The sequence below is a fragment of the Agelaius tricolor genome, unplaced genomic scaffold (assembly GCF_023055355.1).
Source record: "Agelaius tricolor isolate 1412-34295 unplaced genomic scaffold, bAgeTri1.0.p SCAF_70, whole genome shotgun sequence".
In the NCBI taxonomy this organism is placed as follows: Eukaryota; Metazoa; Chordata; class Aves; order Passeriformes; family Icteridae; genus Agelaius; species Agelaius tricolor.
In genome coordinates this window covers 879712-904408 of record NW_027269330.1, presented here as the reverse complement: position 1 = coordinate 904408, position 24697 = coordinate 879712, and the positions used below count along the sequence as shown (strand labels likewise).

Below are 24697 nucleotides of genomic sequence, written 5' to 3'. Positions count from 1 at the left end.
GGGCACTTGGGCAACTCTAGTTCCTTTTGAATTTTAATATTTTTTTAAATTGTTTAACTTTAATGTTTTGTTTCAATTTTAATATTTTAATTTTCAATTTAATTTTAATTTTTCATTTTAAAGTGTTTAAAATGAAAAATTTTAAATTTAAGTTTAAAACATTTAAGTTTAATTTAAATGTTTTAAATTTAAATTTAAAATTTAATTTTTAAAGTGTTTAATTTAAATGTTTTTATTTTAATTTTATTTTCATTTTCAATTTAATTTTACTTTTTTTTTTAATTTGAATTTTTGGTTTCATTTTTAAATTTTGATTTTCATTTTTTTGTTTTAATTTTAAATTTAATTTTACTTTTTATTTTTTTAAATTTGAATTTTCGGTTTCATTTTTAAATTTTTATTTTTATTTTCATCCTAAATTTAATTTTTATTTTTTAATTTCTAAATTTCAATTAGAACTCTGCAGACAGCTGAAGGGGCTGCATGTTTTGCTCCCTTTTTCCTCAGCCAGGCTCTGGAGCAGCCCTTTCTCAGCTGTGTCACGGGCAGGATGTCACGAGGCCTGAACGGAAACTCTGCCTGAGCCCAGAGCTGGGCTCAGCCCAGGCTGGGCCCAGCAGAGCTCAGAGCTCAGCCCAGGCACCCCAAACCTGCCCCGGGAGCCCCAGCCTGGGCAAGGAGAACTGCAGGATTCCCTCTGGAAATCTGCATTTTTCCAGGTCTAAAAATGCAGATTAAATTGGCACATGATGTGGGGAAAGCAGGGGGAATCTGCATTTTTCCAGAATAGTGAATATTGCTGACTATTGAATATTGCCGAATATTGAATATTGCTGACTATTTTTTCCCCAGGAAATCCCTCAGGAAGGAGAGCACAGGGCAGGGAACAGGGAATGTGAGTTTGGAAATCACGGCGCACCCACGGCGCTGAATGAAAGTCCCCCCAGGTAATGGAATTTATATTTATTTAACAGTAACATACAGTATATAAATAGGGTAAATACTTTAAAATATACAATATTTCACATTCGAACATTCGGTCAAAGGAAGGCAACTCTACGTGTGCAGCTAGAACTGGAACCAAAACCAAAGCACAGAGAAAGAACAGCCAGGGCTGGAGAGCAGGGGCTGCACAGGAGCACAGAGCTGCCACCGGGGCTGCCACGGGCCTTGGGGACAGAGCTGTCCCCAGGAGGGGCCACCAGCACCCAGCCAGGGCAGGGGGACAGGGCAGGGCCCCCCAGCCAGGCCTGGGCGCTGCCTGCACACAGGGGACACAGGGGACACTCCCTGGAGGGGACACTCCCTGGAGGGGACACTCCATGGAGGGGACACTCCATGGAGGGGACACTCCCTGGAGCAGACATTCCCTGGAGGGGACACTCCCTGGAGGGCACATTCCATGGAGGGGACACTGGGATGGCACAGCCCAGCTCCGGGGGATGCTGCAGGATCTCAGCTCCACTCGAGAGATGCTCCTCAGCTCAGGGGCACTGCTGGACCCTGGGAATTCTGTTTAACCCAGGGAATCCTGTTCAACTCCAGGAATTCTGTTCAACTCCAGGAATTCTGTTTACCCTGGGAATCCTGTTTCACCCTGGTAACTCAGTTTCACCTTGGTAATTCTGTTTCACCCTGGGAATCCTGTTTAACCCTGGGAATTCTCTTTCACCCTCCTAACTCTGTTTGACCCAGGCTGATCCCAGGTCCGGTGCCTTCCTGAGCAGGGCCAGCCCCACCTGGGCCACAACCAGGCAGGGAAAAGCAAAATTCCCACCCAGATGTCCCCAGGCCTGGCCCAGCCTTGGGTCAAACCCGTGTCCAAACCCAGTAAACACCTGGGGGTGCCCAGTGTGCCATCCCCACGGGCACTGCCCCTCCCTGGCTGGTGGCTCCACACCTGGGACCTCGACAGGGGCTCCTGTCCCCTCCTCCCAGCTGGCAGCAGCTGCCCTGCCCTGCCCTGAACCTTTGCACCTTCCCTGCTCCGAACCTTTTCCTGGGCCAGGCTGAGCCCCAGCCCTGCACACCCCACCCCTGGGGTCACTTTGTCCCCACATTCCTCAAGTTCAGCGTCCCCAGGGCCCTGTGGGCTCCTGCACATCCCTGGGCAGCAGCAACAGCCAGGGCCAGGCCAGCAGCTTCCACGCTTCCCAAATTCCATCCCAGCTCACACCTGCAGGACGTTCCCTGCCCATGGCAAAGGAGGAGGGACAAGATTGAATCCCAAACCCAGGGTCCCACTCAGCCCCCAGCCCTGTCAGCTCGGCTGCACGACCTGCAGACAGCCCCAGACCCCAGCTCCATCCCTGCCTCCACTGTTCCCACCCTTCAATGGCTCCTAAGGGACTTTTCCCATACAGGAAACCCTCCCCAGGCAGCTCTGCCCCTGAGGAGCAGCCCAGGTTTGCAGGGAGGGGCAGGAATAAAACTGGTCAGGGAATTTCTGATCAGGGAATGTCTGATCAAGGAATGTCTGAATGTCTGATCAGGGCATTTTCTAATCAGGGTATTGCCTGATCAGGAAATTGTCTGATGAGGGAATTTTCTGATCAAGGAATGTCTGATTAGGGCATTTTCTAGTCAGAATTTTCTAATCAGAGAATTTTCTAATCAGGACATTTTCTGATCAGGGAATTAATTTCTGATCAGAGAATTTTCTCATCAGGGCATTTCTGATCAGGACATTTCTCACTGCAGAATTAATTTCTGATCAGGACATTTTTAATCAGGACGTTTTCTGATCAGGGAATTAATTTCTGATCAGGACATTTTTCATCACAGAATTCACATTTGATCAGGCCATTTCTCATCACAGAATTCACATTTGACCAGGCCATTTCTCATCACAGAATTCACATTTGATCAGGCCATTTCTCATCACAGAATTCACTTTTGACCAGGCCATTTCTCATCACAGAATTCACTTTTGACCAGGCCATCCTGGCAGGCCAGCCCAGGCAGAGCTGCTGCTGCTGCTCCCTCAGCTGCTCCCTGGAGCTGCTTTGCCCTCCAGTGCCCATAGGCAGCACTGACAGCCCTGCCCCAGCAAAGCTCTGCCCTGCTGCTCACAGCAGGAGAGGAACTAAAGGGTTAAAGCAGACGAGCAGGAGACTAAAAACCCACCAGGGGATTTCTCACTAAGGACAGAGCACAGCTTGGGGATATTTATCAACACTGGCACCTCTGCCTGGGCATTCGGGCAAAGGGCAGGAGCACCAGGCAGCCCCAGCTGCTGCAGCCCCCCTGGCACTGCCCCACGTTAAACACAGCCCAAATATTGCCCTGGGCAAGGTGGGAGCACCTCTGTAATCCTCTGCAGTTTCTGTGTCAGGGGCCTGCACCAACACCTGCTCCATGGACAGAAAAGAAATAAAACCTAATTGCAGCTGTTAGGGAGCAAGCACAGGAGAAATCACAACCAGGAGAAATGGGCATGAACACCAAAGCCAGTCCTGGAGTGCCCAGGGCAGCAGAAATTGAGCAACTGAGCAGAGCCTCCTGTGCTTTGCATCCAACACCTGCCCAGGGAGCAGAGCCCAGCCCAAGGAGAGCAGGAGAGGGGCTGCACTCTGCTGTGTATTCACACACACTCAGCGTGGGAAGAGCTCTGAACCTGGGGCATTTTCAGGTGGTTGGTTCTCTGCTGATGCCAAGCAGGTGCAGGGGCTCATGTGTGGCTGAAGGTTTGTGGCAGCAACTGCTTGAGAACTCCAATGTATTTATTTCTGCATGAGCTCTCCCTGTCACTTGTTCCCTGGGCTAAAACAAGGTAAAGTTTCTCTCTCCCATGCACAAACTATGGAAAGAAGGAAAATCAGAGTCCCCTCGTGTTTGCACGAGGGGTAAATGGGGATATTTTCACTATCTGGTAACAAAAAAAAAAAATAAAATAAAAGGAAAGTTTTACAATCTTTAGGGCTCTCTCGTTTTTAAATAATAAAAAAGTATGACAAAATAAAGGAAGGTACTTCATAAAACCTGCAGCTATAAAGTACAAACTACTTCCGACAAGATTCAGTGAGCAAAGCAGGACAGAAGCCTGCAGAGAAATGAACCCAGACTGAAATGCAACACAGACCTTGGTAAACTCAGCAGCACGACTTCTACAACTCAAGTAACAAACAGACATGATCCCTGAAAGAACACAAAACCCCCAGCTGCAGCAAGGAAACTGCCTGGACACTGCTCCCAGGCTCCTTCAACACCCCAGTGTGGGCTTTCCAAGCTTGGAGAAATGAAGAAGTGTGGTTTCTAAAGGTTATTGAATTAAAGGTTTCTAAAGGTTATTGAATTAAAGGTTTCTAAAGGTTATTGAATGGGGGAAACAAACCCAGGTGTTTAGAAGTTGTTCTCACCTGGCAGGAATTGCTCAATGAAACTTCACTGCTCTTTAAATCTCGTTTGCTTCCACGGGTTCTGGGGGAATCTGAAGCTGCCACTCCCTGTGCCCGGCCTGCTCCTGCTCGGAGTGGCCACAAAAATCTGATTTGCCAGGACAGAAGGGAGGGAATGTGAGAGGCACTGCAGGAGCAGCAGTGAGAGCAGCTGCAGGGGGAATGGGCTCACACAGGATCCTCTCCCCTGTGCAAGGAGACTCCCACAGGCAGGAATCTGCCCTGGGACGATTCCCCAGCACCCCCAGCACACGAGGAGGGTCCCAGAGCTGCCCCCTGAGCAGGAGGCTCAGAGCACTTTGAACCCTCCTGCTCCACCCACCCTCACCTCCTCCTCAGCTACAAACCCCACATTTGCTCGTTTGAACCAAAGCTCTATAAATATATTATTTAGAAAAAAAAAATAAAATAAACCACAAATGCAAACATTTACCAAGAAAGGAAGAAAAAGTTACAGTGAAATGAGGCCTTGTTATTGTCTTAAACCAGGGAACTCCCTGGAGGAGGCCTGGGTGCTCTCAGTCCTGCTCCAAGCTCCTGCCTATGCATCCTCCAGGCTGGCCAGCACTCCCCTGTCCACCAGGTGAGCTTTGAGGGTGTTGAAGATGTGCAGCTGCTGCTCTGGCCTCAGGGTCAGGAACTGCTGGATCAGTTTGCTGGGGTTGGGGCCCCTGGAACACAAAATCAGGGTCAGCAAAGGCTGCAATTCCAGCAGAGTGTTCATTGCTGTGCTCTCCAGCCCCCTGGGAGCCTTTTTTTGCTGACAGGGTTTGAATCTCTCTCAGGTATTTCTCTGACAGAGATTCAAACCTGGGCAGCAATAAAAGGTGAAATATCTGAAAGAAATTCAGGGCAGCAGGAAAATTTAATATCTGAGAGATTCAAACCTGGGCAGCAATAAAAGGTGAAATATCTGATAGAGATTCAAACCTGGGCAGCAATAAAAGGTGAAATATCTGACACAGATTCAATCCTGGCAGCAATAAAAGGTGAAATATCTGACAGAAATTCCAACCTGACTGCATTTTTAAACAGAACACTGGCCCCTGTGAAGGGAAAGCTGCAGTGGAGGGACCCCCACGATGGGCACTCACCCAAAGTGCCCAACCCAAAGAGAACAGCAGAAAAACCCTCCAAGGAAACCCTGCCAGGTTTTAGTGCTTTAAGCACAGACCAGTGAGGTGTGTGTGTATCACAGCTGCCTATAAACACAATGGGTTTCTAATAAAACAAAAGAACAGAGAGCTGGGCCAGCCTTCCTGAGGCACACAATGGCCCTGTTACCTGATGAAGCTGGCGATGTAGACGTTGACAAAGGTGGCCATCAGGTACTGGCAGTCGAAGCGATCCATGATGCCCCCGTGGCCTGGGATGGTGTTGGCAAAGTCCTGCCAGGGCAGAGGGGTGGCACTGAGCCCTGGTGTCCCCACACACCCCACTCAGCCCTGCCCCAGTTCCAGAGCCACACCAAGGAAATTTGGGTCAATGTCTCCCTGCTTCTGGAAGTTTCTCCTTTATGGAGCTGCTGGAGCCTGAGGGGCAGCGGGGCTCAGCTCAAAGGCCAGGGAAGGCAAATGTTTAAAATGTTTGTCTGCTGCCACCCTGCCCTGCCTTTCAAGGCATCCCAACTGAGCACAGGCTGCTTGTATGTGAAACCAGCCTGCAAGGCACCAAGGGAAACCTCAGATTGCAAAATTTCCTGCCTGGGTCTTCCTTCCCCCACCTGCACCACAGCAGGGTTTGGAATATCACAGTTACAACTTCAAGGTCTCTTCCCTTTTGGTCAAAAAACCAAATCCTGCTCCAGCATTTTATCTGTGTCTGAGCAAACCTCCCTTCCCTGGAGCTCTGGGATTGCCTTGAGGAGCAGCACCCACTTTGTGTCACCTCCCCAAAACCTCCAGGACCCCCCCCAAAACCTCCAGGACCTCCCCAAAACCTCAGTGACCTCCCCAAAACCTCAGTGACCTCCCCAAAACCTCCATGCTCACCTTGATTTTGAAGGCCCTCTTGAAGCCGCTGGCGAAGAAGCCTCCGAAGGGCCCGATGAGGGAGGCGAAGGTGGACAGGGCGATGCTGTGGATCTGGAAGGGGTACATCCTCACGGTCCTCTGCTCACAAACACACAAACAAACACACAAAAAAACACACAGAGCACCTTCAGAGCCTGCCCTGATCCCTGCCCCTGCAGTGCCTGCCCTGATCCCTGCCCTGATCCCTGCCCCTGCAGTGCCTGCCCTGCTCCCTGCTCCCAGGCTGGAGCTCAGGGCGCTTTCAGGTGGGCTCATGTCCCAGCAGATCTGGGATCATTCCTCTGGGATCTCTGGAACTGGGTTCCTGTCCCAGCATATTTGGGATCACTCCTTTGGTATCATTTCTTTGGGATCATTGCTCTGGGATCTCTGGCACTGGGTTCCCGTCCCAGCAGATTTGGGACCATTCCTCTGGGATCATTGCTCTGGGATCTCTGGCACTGGGCTCCCGTCCCAGCAGATTTGGGATCATTGCTCTGGGATCATTGCTCTGGGATCTCTGGCACTGGGCTCCTGTCCCAGCAGATTTGGGATCATTGCTCTGGGATCATTCCTTTGGGATCATTGCTCTGGGATCTCTGGCACTGGGCTCCCATCCCAGCATATCTGGGATCATTGCTCTGGGATCTCTGGCACTGGGCTCCCATCCCAGCAGATTTGGGATCATTGCTCTGGGATCTCTGGCACTGGGCTCCCGTCCCAGCAGATTTGGGATCATTGCTCTGGGATCTCTGGCACTGGGCTCCCGTCCCAGCAGATTTGGGATCATTGCTCTGGGATCTCCAAACGCGGCCGCCCTCCCCTTTGCTGTGACCCCCCAGAGCTCGGCCCTGGCCCTCCCTGGGTGCTCCCAGCCCCAGGCAGAGGCAGGGAGCAGAGGAGCCCTACCCAGCCCAGCAGGGAGTGCAGCAGCCCGGGGATGTTGTACTCCTGCAGCTGGAAGAGCTCGGAGGGCTCACAGTCCACAGTGAAGCTGTTGGTGTCGTTGTTGAACTCCACGGGGCAGGTGAAGCAGCGGTACCCCGACATCACGTAGGACAGCTCCAGGGAAAGAGGGGAAAAGCACAATTGTGGTTTCCTCAGGGGTTTGTCAGGGCAAAGAAAGGCTGTGCAGGGAGGGGAGGGAGAGGGAAGAGCTCTTCTTGTATTTGTGGGAACGATGGATCTGACTCCATGTTCTCTGCAGGCTGATTCATTATTTTATGTTACTATGTTGTATAAAGAATGCTATACTAAACTGTACTGAAGAACAGAGAAAGGATACTTAGAGAAGGCTAAAAAGAATAATAAAGCCCTGGAATGCTCTGCCCAGGGAGGTGGTGCAATCACCATCTCTGGGTGTGTTTAAAACACCACGGGACATGGCACTGGGTGCTAGAGTCTGCCTGAGGTGTTGGGGCACAGGCTGGACTGGATGATCTCAGAGGTCCCTTCCAACCCCATCATTCTGTGATAAGAATGAAAACTCTGACTCTTTCCAGAGCCTCCACACAGCTTGACCCTGATTGGCCAATAAATCAAAATAATTCCCATTAAACCAATGAACAATCACCTGTTGGATAAACAGCCTCCAACCAAAGCAGCAACCACAGGAGAAGCAATGAGGAAATTATTGCTTTCCTTTTGCTCTGAGGCTTCTCAGCTTCCCAGGAGAGAAATCCTGGGCAGAGGGATTCTTCCAGAAAATGGGACTGCCACAGGCTCTCCCGGGTTCATTAAGGAGATTAATTGTGGTAATCACATATCCCCTGGGCAGAGAGACAGAGCTGTCCCAGGAAGCTCTGAGAAGCTGTGAGAGAGCTCAGAGATTCAAACCCTGGCAGCACAACAAAGGTGAAACAGCTGACAGAGCCTCCAGCCTGAGTGCATTTTAACAGATCACCCTAAGAAGGGAAAGCTGCAGTGGAGGAAGCTCCACCATGGGCACTCACCAGCAACCCAAAGAGAACAGTGGAGAAAAATCCACCAATAAAACCCTCCCAGGTCTTCTTTGGGGAGAGCTGCCAGAGAGAGCAGAGAAATAAAAATACATTGAAAAACATTCAAATGATTGATACTTCCTCACCTGTGAGCTGCTGAGGCCACACAAAGGAGTTTGGTCAGAAGGTGACCCCAACACCTCAGTGTGAAATGGCTCAGCCATGGTTGGATGGCACACACAGGTAAAAATGTATTAAAAAAAGATAAAACTATGTTGTAAAACACAGTTCAGGCATTACTGCTCTAGCTAAGTTGTTCGAGTAAGTTCCCATGAAAATAAAATCCCATAACAGTAAAACCCTGCTTATCCCCACTAAAAAATAATTATAAAAATCAATTAAATTCAATTGAAGTAAATAAAATTCAGTAAAATAAAATAAATTGAATTGAATTTTATTCAATTGGATTTTATTGAATTGAATTTTATTGAATTTATTTTTATTGAATTGAATTTAAATTAAATGCCATTAAATTAAATTCAATAAAATTCAATAAAATTAAATTAAATTCAAGAAAATTAAACTAAATTAAATTAAATTAAGATAAATTAAATTAAATTAAATTTCAGCCTCAAAGAGTGGGATGCAGGTTTAATTTGGAGACTTGCTTCAGCCCCACAGAGGCCCCAGAGCAGAGCTGGGGGAGCCGCAAGGAGCCCAAATCCCCATTTCTGCCCCCCAATCCCCATTTCTGCCCCCAATCCCCATTTCTGCCCCCCAATCCCCATTTCTGCCCCCCAATCCCCATTTCTGCCCCCAATCCCCATTTCTGCCCCCCAATCCCCATCTCTGCCCCCCAATCCCCATTTCTTCCCCCCAAATCCCCATTTCTGCCCCTCCAATCCCCATTTCTGCCCCCCCAGTCCCCATTTCTGCCCCCAATCCCCATTTCTGCCCCCCCAATCCCCGTTTTTGCCCCCCAATCCCCATTTCTGCCCCCCCAATCCCCATTTCTTCCCCCCAATCCCCATTTCTGCCCCCAATCCCCATTTCTGCCCCAAATCCCCATTTCTGCCCCCAATCCCCGTCTCTGCCCCCCAATCCCCATTTCTGCCCCCAATCCCCATTTCTGCCCCCCAATCCCCATTCCTTCCCCCCAATCCCCGTTTCTTCTCCCCAATCCCTGTTTTTGCCCCCAAATCCCCATTTCTGCCCCCCCAATCCCCATCTCTGCCCCCCAATCCCCATTTCTGCCCCCCCAATCCCCGTTTCTTCCCCCCAATCCCCATCTCTGCCCCCCAATCCCCATCTCTGCCCCCCAATCCCCATTTCTGCCCCCCCAATCCCCGTTTCTGCCCCCAAATCCCCATTCCTTCCCCCCAATCCCCATCTCTGCCCCAAACCTTGATGAGCGGCGTGCGGCCGAAGAAGAAGCCGAACATGTAGGCCATGATGTCGTTGCAGATCACACAGGAGATGGGCACGATGAACCTGGGGGCCAGCAGGGTTTGCACAGAGCCCCTCGTTATTCTCAGTGGTTTCAAGAATTCATAACAATCAATAAAATTTAAAATAAACACGAAATTCAAATATTTATTCTGTATTTTTAAGTGAAGAACTGATTGGAGTTCTAGAATAGAGATGACGTGGTTGAGAGAGAGGCTGAACCAGGAGTAAGTTTTGATAAGTTTTAAAATGTAGTTTTGCAAAAAGATTGAGTGTTTTAGAGAATTAGAATTGTGAAAGATGCATTGTGATAAGAATATGTAGAGAAAAATGTTAAGTGATTGGTGTTAGAAGTAATAGTGGCATTGTGTAATAAAAGTTAACAGATCAAAAAACTGTATCGATCAAAAAACAGATTAAATTTATTAGGGATAGAGTAAAAAGATTTATTTAACTCAATAATTAATTTGTCAATAAGTTAATTAATAAAAAGTAATTATTTACATTGTTTCTATTATTATTTATTCTTTTAATTAATTAAAATTAAGTTAAAATAATTAATCATTAATATAATTAATAATTATTGATAAGAATTATTAATAAATCAACACATTCATTATATAATTAATTATATAATTTTATTAATGTTTATATTACCAAATTAATTTAATTAATTTCTTATTTATTAATTTATTGATTATTAATACATAGTTAATAATTACTATTTATTTGCTATATACAGAGGGATTCTATGAAAACCCAGATTTTTCAGGCTGCACAACCCAAACCAGGGCAAACTCACCAGATCATGCCTTCAAACAGGTTGTGGATGATGAGGTGGGACTGGGTGACCACGATCAGCAACGTCACATGGGTCCAGCCAAACTGCAAGAGAGGAGAGCACCCTCACAGAGCCCAGGAATTTATTAATTACCTGTGGTTTGGTAATTAGCCAGAGAAACAGGACAGGGCCCCTTGTGCTGAGTTATTCTGGCCTGGGATCCCCCAAGAACATCTCAGTGCTGGAGGAAGATCTGAGCAGGAAGGTTGGGTTTGACTGCCCCATTGAACCCCAAATTCAGCCTCACCAAACCCCAAATTCAACCTCACCAAACCCCAAATCCAGCCTCACCAAACCCCAAATTCAGCCTCACTAAACCCCAAATTCAGCCTCAGCAGACCCCAAATTCAGCCTCACCAAACCCCAAATTCAGCCTCACCAGACCCCAAATTCAGCCTCACCAAACCCCAAATTCAGCCTCACTAAACCCCAAATTCAACCTCACCAAACCCCAAATTCAGCCTCACCAAACCCCAAATTCAGCCTCACCAAACCCCAAATTCAGCCTCACCAGACCCCAAATTCAGCCTCAGCAGGTCCTGAAGTTAACCTTACCAAACCATGAATTTTAACCTCACCAGGCCCTGAACTTTAACCTCACCAGACCCTGAATTTAACCCCAGTAACACCTGAATTTTAACCCCATCAGACCCTGAATTTAACCCCACTAAAACCTGAATTTTAACCCCATCAGACCCTGAATTTAACCCCAGTAAAACCTGAATTTTAACCTCACCAGACCCTGAATTTAACCCCACTAAAACCTGAATTTTAACCTCACCAGACCCTGAATTTAACCCCAGTAACACCTGAATTTTAACCCCACCAGACCCTGCATTTAACCCCACCAAAACCCGAATTCCAGCCCCAGCAGGGCTGGGTTCCCCTGCAGGCCCTGAATCTGGAGCTCACCATGTAGAACTGCAGGCGGTAATGCTTCTTCACCAGGCTCAGCACGAACATGCAGAACCCTGGGGAGAGACAGGGGCACAGTCAGAGCCCAAAGTGCTGCTGGGCAGCACCTCTGCCCTGCAGGACACAGCCTGTGGGCCACCACCCTGCACAGCTGCTGGGGAATAAAATAACACTGCATTGGAGCTCATTTTTGTATATTTTATTATGGGTTTTTAAAATAAAAATATATATTCAAGTAAAATATTATTTTATATTTAAATAAATTAATAAGTACATACTATAAATATTTATATATTATATATATTATGTATTTTAAATAAATATTATTTTATATTTAAATGAATATATAAATCGATATAATATACACCTATATTTTTTAAAATATATATTTAAATAGGTATTTTATATTTAAATAAAAATAAAAATAAAATAAAAATAAATATTATACATTTTTTATTTTTGAAATATGAAACATATATTTAAGTAAGATATTATTTTATATTTAAATAAAAATAAAAACCTATTAATATATATTATATATAGATATATATTTTTCTATTTTTTAAATGTAAGATATCTCTTTAACTAAATTATTATTTATATTTAAATAAAAATAACAACTATACATAATTCTTTATATATTTATATATAAATATATAATAAATATATAAATAAATATTATACATAAATATATATAACTATACATAATTCTTTATATATTTAGTATCTATATACATATACATACTAAATACATAAAGAAGATACGAAGATTTTAGGGCTTTCTCCTCATTGTAAAGATTTCCCACTATTACAGAAAGATTTGTAACTTCCAGCATGCCTGGGGAGCAGAGATTTCCTGCACTGTGGGCAGATTTCCCCCCAGCTCAGCCCAGGTGTGCCCAGACCAGGTGTGCTCAGGTGCCAGCCCAGGTGTGCCCAGGTGTGCCCAGGCGTGCCCAGGCATGCTCAGGTGCCAGCCCAGGTGTGCCCAGATGTGCCCAGGTGCCAGCCCAGGTGTGCCCAGGTGTGCCCAGCCCACCCAGGTGTGCCCAGGTGTGCTCAGATGTGCCCAGGTGTGCCCAGATGTGCCCAGATGTGCCCAGGTGCCAGCCCAGGTGTGCCCAGGCGTGCCCAGGCGTGCCCAGGCGTGCCCACCTGTGAGGTAGAGGGCGAAGGAGATGAAGCGATGGTATTTGCTGAGGATCCTCAGCGGCTCCTCCCTCTGCACCAGCGTGAAGAAATAATCGGTCACTGTCTCCCCGTAGAAGAAATAATTCACACACAGCAGGAAATACCTGGGAGGGGGAGAAATAATTTAATTTACACACAGCTGGGGGAATAATTCACACACACTGGAACTGCCTGGCCAGCTGAGAGCCCAGGTGGGAGCCCAGGTGGGAGCCCCAATGAGTGCCCAGGTGGGTGCCCAGGTGGGTGCCCTCCCTCACTCACCAGCTGAGTGTCCTGAACCAGGGCAGGTCGTAGGAGTGGTAGACGTTGTAGCCGATGGTGATGATCTCGTGGAAGCATTTGATCTGCACACACATCACCTGCACAGCAAGGACAGCAGGCATGGAACCCCTGGGCAACACCTGTGCCCTCCAGGAGCCAGGCACAGAGCCCCTGGCACCTGCACAGCCCCAGCTCCCCTGGCACCTGCACAGCCCCAGCTCCTCAGCAGCTCCACCAGCCCTGCAGAAGGCTCCCAGGCCCACCTGGCAAACTCTGGGTGGAGTTTTTCCCTCCCAGTCCCATCTGGGTGGCATTTCTGCCTCCAAATCCCATTTTTCCCTTCCGATCCCATCTGGAAAGCTCAGGATGGCATTTTTCCCTCCCAAGGGAAGCTCAGGATGGAGTTTTTCCCTCCCAGTCCCCCCTGGGATGCTGTTTCTCCCTCCCAGTCCCTCCTGGGATGCTGTTTCTCCCTCCCAGTCCCCCCTGGGATGCTGTTTCTCCCTCCCAGTCCCCCCTGGGATGCTGTTTCTCCCTCCCAGTCCCCCCTGGGATGCTGTTTCTCCCTCCCAGTCCCTCCTGGGATGCTGTTTCTCCCTCCCAGTCCCTCTGGGATGCTGTTTCTCCCTCCCCTCCCCTCTGCACACCCCCTTGTGTGAGTTCCAAGCCCTGACCAGCAGGTTCCCCCCAGGTTTCCCCCGTGGCAGAGGAACCCAGGATCTGTGGCCACGAGGCTGGAGCTGCCCCCAGGCTGCCCCTGCTGCAGGGAAGGCCAGGACACGTCCCTGCAGCACTCACTATTGTCATCAGGACCATGGGGCCCAGGTAGATGATGATGAAGAAGAAGGTGATCATGGCCAGCGTCAGGATCCCTCTCACCCACCAGTTCTTCCATCTGGGCCAGAGAGAAGGAAAACATCAGAGGAAGGCAAGGCAGAGCAAAGCAGCCCAACAAACTCGGTGTGCACAGGAAGGAAAGGCAGCCCTGCAAACCCCAGATTTCCTCTCAGTGCTGCACAGGGAGCTCGATGTGCTGATAGAGCCTGGCTGCAGCTCAGCCTCACTGGCTGCACAGCTGAGCACCCCCAGGGCACTGAGGTGGGCCAGGGCAGCCCCTGCTCCTCTCTGCAGCTTCCCCAGCCCTTGGACCAGCTGCAGGGTGAATTCCCATGAGATGGGAACCATTCCCCCTCCCCACACGGCTCTGCACCAGGAGATGGCCCCTGGCTGTGGGACCCTCACTGCCTCCCTGCTGGGAAACCTCAGGAGGATGGAGAGGGCCCTGCTCAGGCAGTGATGGACAGGAGGGATGGACAGGATGGACAGGGATGGACAGGGATGGATGGACAGGATGGACAGGGATGGATGGACAGGACAGACAGACACCCAGGAAGTGTTTTTACCTCGAGGACAGGTTGGAGAGGGCCCTGTTCAGCACCTCTGGGGTGTCATCTGAGGTGGGCACTGGGGAGGATCCCCCGAACTCAGACTTGCTCTCGCTGTCTGACGCTGTCTCTCCATCCAGCCTGTTCTCAGACTCTGACTCCTGCAGCACACACAGAGAGCCAAGCACCCTCAGCAGCCACTCTGGGCTGCCCAACCCTCAGCAGCCACTCTGGGCTGCCCAACCCTCAGCAGCCACCCTGCCTCTGCACCACAGGGGGAGGAGAAGGAAATATCCTGGGGGTAACACATGAGAAACATCCTGAGCTGTTCCAGTGGCATCCAGGAGGGCACTGCTGGTTCCTCAGCCTCAGAGCAGGCACAGAACAGGCCCTGCACAGCCACAGATGCCTCCAGGTTCACTAATGACCATCTCCAAGTGCTCCAGGCCTTGTTAGCAGGAATCCTGACAAGGTCCCAATCCCCAGGCAGCTCTCAGGGAATGCAGCACTGCCCAAATTAGCAGCAGAAAGGTCTCCAAGTGGGCAGGCTCCAGGCTTGCAGACAGACTTGGGAAGCACTGGCTGCTTGAGGACACTAAAAATAACCCTGAGCTGATCCCCAGGCAGCTGAGGAGGAAGAGGATGGCTTATCACCCTGGCCCAGGCATCCCCTGGGGCTGCAGAGGGACACCTGCCCTGCTGCACACACCAACTCCTGTGCTTGGGGCTGGGAAAACCCAGCAGGGGCAGCTTTGCCAAGGCTGGGGAGGGGATTTAGGGCAGTCCTGGGCCACTTTTCCCCCTGACCCAGAGCCAAGCCCAGAGCTCCACGGTTTGCCCCTGATTTCAGCTCCATCCTGCTCCTGGAAGGGAGGGAAGGAAGGAAAAGCCTCTCCCTGGGGAGCCTCCAGCAAGGCAGAGCCCGTGGCCTCTCAAGCTCCCTGAGAAGTGACTCAGCCTGCAGGAAAAGCAGAGCTGACAAACGCTGGCAGCTCTGCAAACAACGAGGCTGCAGGGCAGGAGGGCTCATTGTCTGCAGAGCTCCAAAACAACCAAACCCAACGGGCTGGGTGCAGCTGGGGCTGCTGCAGCTCTGCAAGGCGGGAGCTGCTCCCTCCCTGCAAGCAGGAAAAGGTGATTATTCCCCCCGGAATAATTAATTAATTTAATAGAGCTGAGATGTGTCAGTGGCTGCAGGCCAGGCTCTGAAATCACACAAGGACAGGGAGGCTCTGTCAGGTGGAGGAAACTAAAAATACCTGGGGGATGTCAGGGGTGATTGCCAGGGATGAGCAGAGCTCCAGAATATTGGGAAAAGGAATGCAGGAATAGAATCAGGGTGGGGATTTATCCCAATTCCCTGATTTCTGCACAAGGCATGATGGGGAGAAAGAGCAAAACCCCAAATCTCTGCCAGGGCTGCCTCTCCTGTGAAAAATCCAGATTCCTGCTCACTTTTCCTGTTTTCTATCCACGAAACCAACAGCTCTGAGCAACGTTTGTCAACAGATATTTCCCCATCCTGCGAGAAAGATACACAGAAAATCGACTTTGTCTGAGCTCTCTCTATGCAACTCCCCTCCCTCCAGAGGGTGGGGAGACATTGCTGCTCACACTCAGATGGGTTCTGTCACACAAACATCCCCGATCCCAGCTGCCATGGAAACCAGCCTGCTCCCTCTCCCTGCCAAAAATCCCCTGCCCAGCACATATCCCAGCTCAGCACCCAGCGCTGGCACACGAAATCAGCCCCAAAAATGCCATTTTTTGGGTACTTGCCTTGGAGCCAGGCGCTGTTTTAACCAAAAGCTGTGGCAGAAAATGTTACAAAATAAATGATGCAAAGGGCAATGGGGCTGCTTTTCCAGGCAGCAAAGCTGACAGCTGGAACAGGAGGGACCAAGTGCACCTCTGCTCTCACCCCTGCAGGATCAAAGCAATGCAATTACCTTAATTAACACAGACCCTGCAGCCTCTGCCATGAAAACCCCAATGCTTTCCACAAAGGGCTTTAATTCTGATTTACATGGGGGAAACTGCCCCATTCCTGTCCCCTCTTCAACCTCAGTAATGAAAATCCCAATGTTTTCCACAAAGGGCTTTAATTCTTAATTTAGATTGGGGAAATTGCTCCATTCCTCTCCCCTCTTTAACCTGTCATGAAAACCTCAACGTTTTCCACCAAGGGTTTTAATTCTTAATTTACATGGGGGAAACTGCCCCATTCCTGTCCCCTCTTTAACCTCAGTCATGAAAACATCAATGTTTTCCACAAAGGGCTTTAATTCCTGATTTACCTGGAGGAAACTGCCCCATTCCTCTCCCCTCTTCAATCTCTTTAGCCTCAGTAATGAAAATCCCAATGTTTTCCAGAGGGGACTTTAATTCTTAATTTACATGGGGGAAATCGCTCCATTCCTGTCCCCTCTTTAACCTCAGTCATGAAAACCCCAATGTTTTCCACCAAGGGCTTTAAATTCTGATTTACATGGAAGAAACTGCTCCATTCCTGTCCCCTCTTTAACCTCTATAATGAAAACCCCAATGTTTTCCACCAAGGGTTTTAATTCCTAATTTACATGGGGGAAACTGCCCCATTCCTCTTCCCTCTTTAACCTCTATAACGAAAACCCCGATATTTTCCACCAAGGCTTTTAATTCTTAATTTATATTGGTGAAATTGCCCCATTCCTCTCCCCTCTTCAACCTCCAGGGCACCTCCCAGAGCTGGGGATGTTCTGGGGAGGGCTCTGTGGTTCTGGGGGCGTTTCTGGGCACAACCACGGGATCAGGAGGGCCCAGGGAGGTGGAGCTGGAGCCTGCACAGACATTTCCATCTGCTGCTCCTGGGGAGAGCAAACAGCTCAGCCCAGAGCTTCCTGCAGGAAAAGGTTATTTCTGTCCTCAGAAGGACAAGACTGAGAGGCTGCAGCTCGCCAAGGCCGCTGCCTTCTGACCCTCAGCTCCCAAGGAGCTCACACAGATTTTTCCAAAACATAACGAGGAAAAAAAAGAAAAACTCATTTTTCCTCGTAGTGTGGAAAAAAACCCCTCATTTTTCCTCATAATGAGGAAAAAACCCTCTCATTTTTCCTCATAGCGAAGAAAAAACCCCTCGTTTTCCCTCATAATGAGGAAAAACTCCTCATTTTTCCTCATAATGAGGAAAAACTCCTCGTTTTCCCTCATAATGAGGAAAAACTCCTCATTTTTCCTCATAATGAGGAAAAACTCCTCGTTTTCCCTCATAATGAGGAAAAACTCCTCATTTTCCCTCATAATGAGGGAAAAACCCCTCATTTTTCTCATAATGAAGAAAAAAAACCTCAGTTTCCCTCATAATGAAGAAAAAACCCTTCATTTTACCTCATACCAAGGGCTGAGGGACAGGAAACCTCCCTGCAGCCGCACTTGGAAATTTTGGGGAATTCTCTGCTGCATTTGACAATTTTGGGGAATTCTGACAGTTTTGGGAAATTCTGTCTCTGCTGCATTTGACAATTTTGGGGAATTCTGGCAGTTTTAGGGAATTCTCTGCTGCATTTGACAATTTGGGGAATTCTCTGCTGCATTGGACAATTTTGGGGAATTCTGGCAGTTTTGGGGAATTCTCTGCTGCATTTGACAATTTTGGGGAATTCTCTGCTGTTTCCATGCCAGAACATCACATCCAGCCCCCCAGAGGAGCTGCTCCTGCTGCCTGCACACATTTCACTGCCTCGTTTCCCCCTCCTGCGACTCATTTCGGGTTTTTGCGAGGAGCAGCACAACGGGGAGGTTCCCTCTCTGCAGGAAGGACACCCCAGGCCAGCAGCTGGAAGGAAAGAGCAGAGCAGCCCTTCAGAAGGACTGGAAACAGGGGATGGAGAGAACTGGATTGTCCTGTGAGCTCTTCAGGGACACAGGATTGTCCTGTGAGCTCCTTTAGGACACAGGACTGTCTTTTGAGCTCCTTTAGGACACAGGATTGTCCTGTGAGCTCCTTTAGGACACAGGACTGTCTTTTGAGCTCCTTTAGGGACACAGGATTGTCCTGTGAGCTCTTTAGGGACACAGGATTGTCCCTGTGACCTTTAGGGACACAGGATTGTCCCTGTGAGCTCTTTAGGGACACAGGATTGTCCTGTGAGCTCCTTTAGGGACACAGGATTGTCCTGTGAGCTCCTTTATGGACACAGGATTGTCCCTGTGACCTTTAGGGACACAGGATTGTCCCTGTGAGCTCTTTAGGGACACAGAATTGCCCTGTGACCTCTTTAGGGACACAGGATTGTTCTCTTTAGGGACACAGCATTGTCCTTTTTAAGGACACAGGATTGCCCTGTGAGCTCCTTTAGGACACAGCATTGTCCTCTGACCTTTATGGACACAGGATTGTCCTGTGACCTCTTTAGTGTCACAGGATTGTCCCGTGAGCTCCTTTAGGGACACCTGAACCCAACCCCAGCTCGGCCCAGCCCGTTTGTTGCGCACCAGCCCTGCCAATCCTCCCCATGCCAGCACACAAACATGGAATATCAAACTCCCTGAAGGTTTTCTGCTGCACAGCAAATTCCAGCTGGGATGAACAGAGCTCAAGGTCTCACCCTGTGCACAGATGGAGCCACCCCAGGGTGACAATTGCCAGCACTTCTGTCCCAGACCACATCAGCACCACGAAGTTCCCTCAAACCTGCCCGTACAGCCCCCAGCAGGTGTTTAACTGGCACTAAAATCACATTAAAATTGCATTAGAATTGCAGAAGTGCCCTGCCTGATGATTTCATGCTGCTCAGAGCTGCACCCTCCGTGCACTAATGCAGAAAACATCGATTTGCTGCTGCTGGGGGCTGGTGGAGCCGTCCCAAACCAAGGGCACTGAAGGCAGAGCTGCTGCTCCCTGCCAGCCTGCAAACGCTGTTTGCAAAGCTCCCCTGACCCTGCGCTCCTCCCGTGAGGTGACAAAGGTGACAGATGAGTCACAGAGCAACCCTGAGCACGCAGGGCTGCCTGGAGGGATGGCACAGGGACACAGGGCCAGGTCTGCTCCCTGTGCCTCTCCTGCCTGAAAACCAAACTTTTCCCTTTGCAGAAAGGCAGTGCCAGCCCTCATTAAAGCAGGAAATCCCCTGGGGGTGGCTTAGGAGGTCCCAAACCCTTCCCTGAGGTTTCCTAAGGTTTGGAACCCCCCCATCATTCCCTGGGGATGATTTGTGGGGTCCCAAGGCAGGTTTGGACCCCCTGCCATTCCCTAGGGATTATTTAGGATGTCCCAAACTCTTCCCTAAAGGCAGGTTTAGAATCTCCCTGCTTTTCCTTAGGGATGATTTAGGGGATCCCAAACTTTTCCCTAAGGGGAGGTTTGTAACCCCTCTGTCATTCCCTGGGGATGATTTAGGAGATCCCAAACCCTTCCCTAAGGGAAGCTTTGGAACACCCTTGTTATTTCTTAGGGATGATTTAGAAGGCACCAAACCCTTCCCTAAGGGCAGGTTTGTAACCTCCCTGTCATTCCCTAGGGATGATTTAGGGGGTCCTAAGCAGGTGTTTAACCCTCCACCACTCCCTGGGGATGATTCAGGGGGTCCTAAGGCAGGTTTGGACCCCCTGTTATTCCCTGGGGATGATTTAGGGGTCCTAGGCAGGTTTTTACCCCCCTGTTATTCCCTGGGGATGATTTAGGGCAGGTTTTACCCCCGCCGTTCATGCCCCGGGCCCGGCCTGGCAGCACCGCGCTGTCCCCACCGGAGCCCTGCCCAAACCCGCTCCACGCCCAGCCCTCCTCTCCCCGGGCCGCTCCTCTCGCAGCCCCGGGGGCGGGATCTGCTCCCCCGGACCGAATACCCCGAGCCCGGGCCGAGCTCCCCGAGCGCGGGGCCCTCGCAGCGGCCTCACTGCGGGCCGCCGGGACGCTGCAGTGCGCAGGGCGTGCAGTCCCCGCTCCCGCCGGTGCTTCCCGGTTCTCCCGGTGCCCCCCGTGCCCTGAGGCCCCCCCGGGGCCGCTCCCTACCTTGTCCTGGGGGTCTCGGGCCCCGCCGGGGCCGCGCCCGGGCCGCAGCCGCGCCTCGCTCATGCCGGACCCGCCGCGCCGCCGCCGCCAGGGGGCGACACCGCACCGGCAAAACCGCCGCCCACCAATGGGCCGGAGGGGCGGGGCCGGAGCGCGAGGGGGGGCGGCCGCGCCCAGGCGTGCCCGCGGCGCCGGCGGCCAATGGGACGCGTGGGATTGGCGAGGGGCGGGGCTTTGGGGTGAGGTATGGCGGCGCCCAGGTGTACCCGGATGGAGGGGGGCGCCATGATGTGTGGCGCGGGAAGGTCCCCGGGCGCTGGGAGAAGCGTGAGGGGTTTTCTTTAGGGACAAGCGGGTTTGTGTTATGGCCGCTTTTCGGTCAGCACACGATGCCCGAGGAGAGGCGCGCCACCGAGCCGTCCGTACGGCCAGGCCCCGTGTGCGACACCGGCGGCGCTGCAGGGAACGGGCCCTGCCGCCATCGCTGCGCAGCGAGGCAGGACGCGGGCCTCTGTAACCCGCGCGGTGATTGGCTCCCGCCGCGCGAACGGGCGGGGCTAAAGGGAACAGCAGAGCTGTGATTGGCCGGAGCGCGGCGGGGCGCTGTATGTGAGCTAGGAGGGGGTTGGGCTAAAGGAGGAGAGCGGCGCTGGTGATTGGCTGCTGCGCGGCGGTGGGCGGAGCGGCAGAGTTGATAAAAGGGGCTTGGCGGGGCCGCCTCGCTAAATTTCAGTTGTTCCGTTTTCGGCTCCGTCCGTGCCGCTCCCGCTGGTGCTGCCAAGATGTTCGAGGCGCGGCTGGTGCAGGGCTCGGTGCTCAAGCGAGTGCTGGAGGCCCTCAAGGATCTCATCACCGAGGCCTGCTGGGACCTGGGCTCGGGCGGCATCAGCCTGCAGAGCATGGACTCCTCGCACGTCTCGCTGGTGCAGCTCACACTGCGATCGGAGGGCTTCGACACCTACCGCTGCGACCGCAACATCGCCATGGGCGTCAACCTGTCCAGGTCAGCCGGCGGCGGGCTCTCCTGGAGCGCTGCCATGGGGCGGCCGAGCAGGCCCGGCGGGCTGTGGCGCGCAGGGCTGCGGGGGAAAGGGTGTGAGGGGAGATGTGGGGGCGAGGGGCCCTCCGGAGGTGTGAGGGGGTCCCGGGGGCGCTCGGAGCTCCCTCACTCTTCTCTTTCTCACTCCCCCCGCATTCCCCTCACGGCTCTCGCGCCGTTTTTCGCGGCGCGCGCGGGGCGCGTCGCGGCCGTGACGTCACTGCCGGCGCCAAGTGGCGGGAAAAGGCAGCGCTGGCCGCCATGGCCCCGGGTGGGGAGGCAGTGACAGTGACAGCTTTAAACTCTGCCGCTGTCTGGAAAGGACCCGCGGAACCCTGGGCAGGTGGTGCTTCCTGCCCCGCTGGTCAGCCCCGTGAGGCGCTTCTGGAGTGCTGTGCCCAGCTCTGGGCTGTGCAGCAGAGCAGAGACACGGGGCTCCCACAGCGGGACAAAGATGAGGGGCCTGGAGCGTGTCCGTTATGAGGAAAGGCTGAGGAGATTGCTGAGAGAGGGAAATCATCCCTGTGTATAAATATCCATGAGAGGAGTCAGGATGGATCCAGCCATGGGACAGGAGGAACAGGCAGGAGCTGATCACGGGAGGTTCCACCTCGTGTATGTGGAGGAACTTTGTGGGTGACCAAGCACTGGAAGAGATCAGCCAGAGAGGCTGGGGGGTCTCCCCATACACCCCCTTTCCCTGGTCACTGTGATATCCCATCCCCTCCTGCTCTCAGCTCCCACCCCCGTGAGTGACCTCCCTTTGTCCCCTGCAGCATGTCCAAGATCCTGAAATGTGCAGGGAACGAGGACATCATCACCCTGCGGGCTGAGGACAACGCTGACACCCTGGCCCTGGTGTTCGAGGCACCCAGTGAGTGGCATTTGGGAAATCTTTGTTACTGGGGTGTGTTCAGGCAGCTTCAGGAGCCACAGGGATGCAGGAGGGAGGGAAATGGCAGTGGGCCCTGCAGGAATGGGAGGGGACACCTGACTCTTGGAACAGTCTGGAGACTGAACCTTGATCAAGTTATAAAATACTAAATATTATAAATATTTCCTTTTTGTGAGAGGAAGGCCCTTTCAGGCTGCACACAGATAGGTTTGGCTGTATCCTTCAAGCCTGTAAAAGGCTTTTAGGGCATTCCCAGAGTTCCAGCCCTAAGGGAACAGATGGAAATCTTACTGCCCTTATTGAGATGGTTGTACCTGGAGGGAGTGGGCAGTGGCAGCAGTCCTGCTGACATTTGTCACTCTGCCATTTGGAGTCACTGAGCTTTGCTTCCCCAGACCAGGAGAAGGTTTCTGATTACGAGATGAAGCTGATGGATCTCGATGTGGAGCAGCTGGGAATCCCAGTAAGTAGCAGCTTGGGTGACTGGTGGCACTGGTGTGGAACTGGCTTCATATCATATCCTGGAACACGACGGCCTTGGGAGCTGGACAGCCCTGGGGCTGCCTGGGTGTCCCTGGGAGTGCCCAACCCTGGCAGGGTGGCACTGTGGGTGTCCCTAGGAGTGCCCAATGGCTGCCAGGCTGTCCCTGTGGGTGCCCCTGGGTGTGCCCAGCCCTGCCAGCTGTGCCTGTCCCCAGGAGCAGGAGTACAGCTGCGTGGTGAAGATGCCCTCGGCCGAGTTCGCGCGCATCTGCCGGGACCTGAGCCACATCGGCGACGCCGTCGTCATCTCCTGCGCCAAGGACGGCGTCAAGTTCTCCGCCAACGGCGAGCTGGGCAACGGCAACATCAAACTGTCCCAGACCAGCAACGTGGACAAGGAGGAGGAGGCTGTGAGTGGGGCATGCAGGGCTCAGGGCTCACCTGCAGGGCCGCTTCTGTGCCCTGGGGGTTGGAACTGGGGTTGGGAAGGGCCTTTCTGGAGGTCACTGGGTGCCGCCCTGCAGTGAGCAGGGACAGCTCCCTGTGGGTTACGGGGTCCCTCGAGGGTTACCCTGGGAGCTGCAGCAGAGCTGGGCAGGTGGGAGCAGCCCTGGTGGCTGTGGCTGAGCTGTGCCAGGGCTCTGTGTTCTTCTCTGCAATCCTCTCCTGCTCCCCCAGGTCACAATAGAGATGAACGAGCCCGTGCAGCTGACCTTCGCCCTGAGGTACCTCAACTTCTTCACCAAAGCCACGCCCCTGTCCCCCACGGTGACACTCAGCATGTCTGCAGATGTTCCTCTGGGTGAGTGCCTGAGCAGAACTGCAGCTTGAGGCTCTTGAGGCTGGGTTTGCTGTAGAAGCCTCTGAACACCTTTCTTCATTCTCTCCTCAGTTGTGGAGTACAAGATCGCTGACATGGGACACCTCAAGTACTACCTGGCCCCCAAGATCGAGGACCAGCAGGATGGCTCTTAACTGGAGCAGGACTGGGGGCATCTGCTCCTGCCTGGAGGAGCAATTCCAGAGCCTTGGAGCATCCTGGGAGCACTGTAGCCGTGTCTTGTAGATATATTTGTAAATATTTTTCAGCTCTCTGTTTTGCTATCCTGGTACCATTGGAAATAGGAAAGCTGAGTTTTTCTAGTCTGTTCCTGTACTCCCAACAATCTCTTGGATGCTGTTGAAGGTGAAATTTTCTACTCCTTTCAGCTGCCGTTGGAGAAGAGGGGCAATATTTAATGGGTCAAGATGTATCCTGGAGTTTCCCCTGTGGAGCTGTAGCTTAGGGTTGCTGTTTTGTTATCCCACGAGTTTATGTGACCTTACTTCATTTATTTTTGAAGCTGATATTCTGATTGAAATTTGGAAAATGAAAATAAAAAATATAATTTCCTGGAGTTTGTCGTGTTTAAATGTGGGTGGGTGAATCGATCCTTTTGAAGCTGTTGTGATGTGCCCTGACTCCCTTGTCAAGGCCCAGAGTTCAGCTCTGGTCACTCAGTGTGGGAGAGGTGCTGGTCCGTTCCCTGGATGTGGCCCTTGGGGACAGGGGTCCGTGCTGCTGGAATTCACGATCCTATAAAGGCTTTTCCCAACCTCTGCCCGATTTTCAGCACATTATTTGGGAAAATCCTGAGGATGACCCCACCGCCTGAGAAGCTGTCCCTGGCGGGTGACAGAGGATGGCACCAGGTGGCAGTGCCGGCTGCGAGCGAGCCCTGCTGCTGCTGCCCGGGAGGGACAATCCCTGCCGGGACCCGCACTCCTGGCCCGTGTCCCCAGGTCCCCCTGGGACAGGGGGCGGTGTCCCCGCCACGGCAGGGCTGGCACTGGGTGGCACTTGAAGGCCCCTCCCAGCCCAAACCATTCCAGGATTTTGGGTTCAGGCGCTGATTTTCAGCTG

General features: G+C 51.7%; 2 protein-coding genes across 3 annotated transcripts; one reads left to right on the top strand and one right to left on the bottom strand.

Moving 5' to 3' along the window:
• Positions 1–948: 948 nt before the first annotated feature.
• On the bottom strand, positions 949–20535 carry CDS2 (CDP-diacylglycerol synthase 2). The gene is made up of 13 exons (XM_071417592.1): positions 20378–20535; positions 14407–14549; positions 13802–13898; positions 13004–13101; positions 12707–12846; positions 11549–11607; positions 10598–10680; positions 9753–9840; positions 8362–8430; positions 7319–7471; positions 6389–6508; positions 5682–5785; positions 949–5068 (listed from the first exon to the last, which is right to left on the bottom strand). The coding sequence occupies exons 1-13, from the start codon at positions 20438–20440 to the stop codon at positions 4939–4941; spliced, it is 1347 nt and encodes a 448-aa protein (XP_071273693.1). The 5' UTR covers positions 20441–20535; the 3' UTR covers positions 949–4938.
• Positions 20536–20679: 144 nt separating this feature from the next.
• Positions 20680–24191, top strand: PCNA (proliferating cell nuclear antigen). Of its 2 annotated transcripts, none has more exons than XM_071417593.1 (6): positions 20680–21380; positions 22193–22290; positions 22707–22774; positions 23010–23204; positions 23473–23596; positions 23687–24191. In XM_071417593.1, exons 1-6 carry the CDS (start codon positions 21160–21162, stop codon positions 23767–23769), a joined length of 789 nt encoding a protein of 262 aa, XP_071273694.1. In that variant the 5' UTR covers positions 20680–21159; the 3' UTR covers positions 23770–24191. The 2 variants fall into 2 exon arrangements, with proteins under 2 accessions (XP_071273694.1, XP_071273695.1); XM_071417594.1 differs by lacking the exon at positions 20680–21380 and adding an exon at positions 21521–22031.
• Positions 24192–24697: the final 506 nt, after the last annotated feature.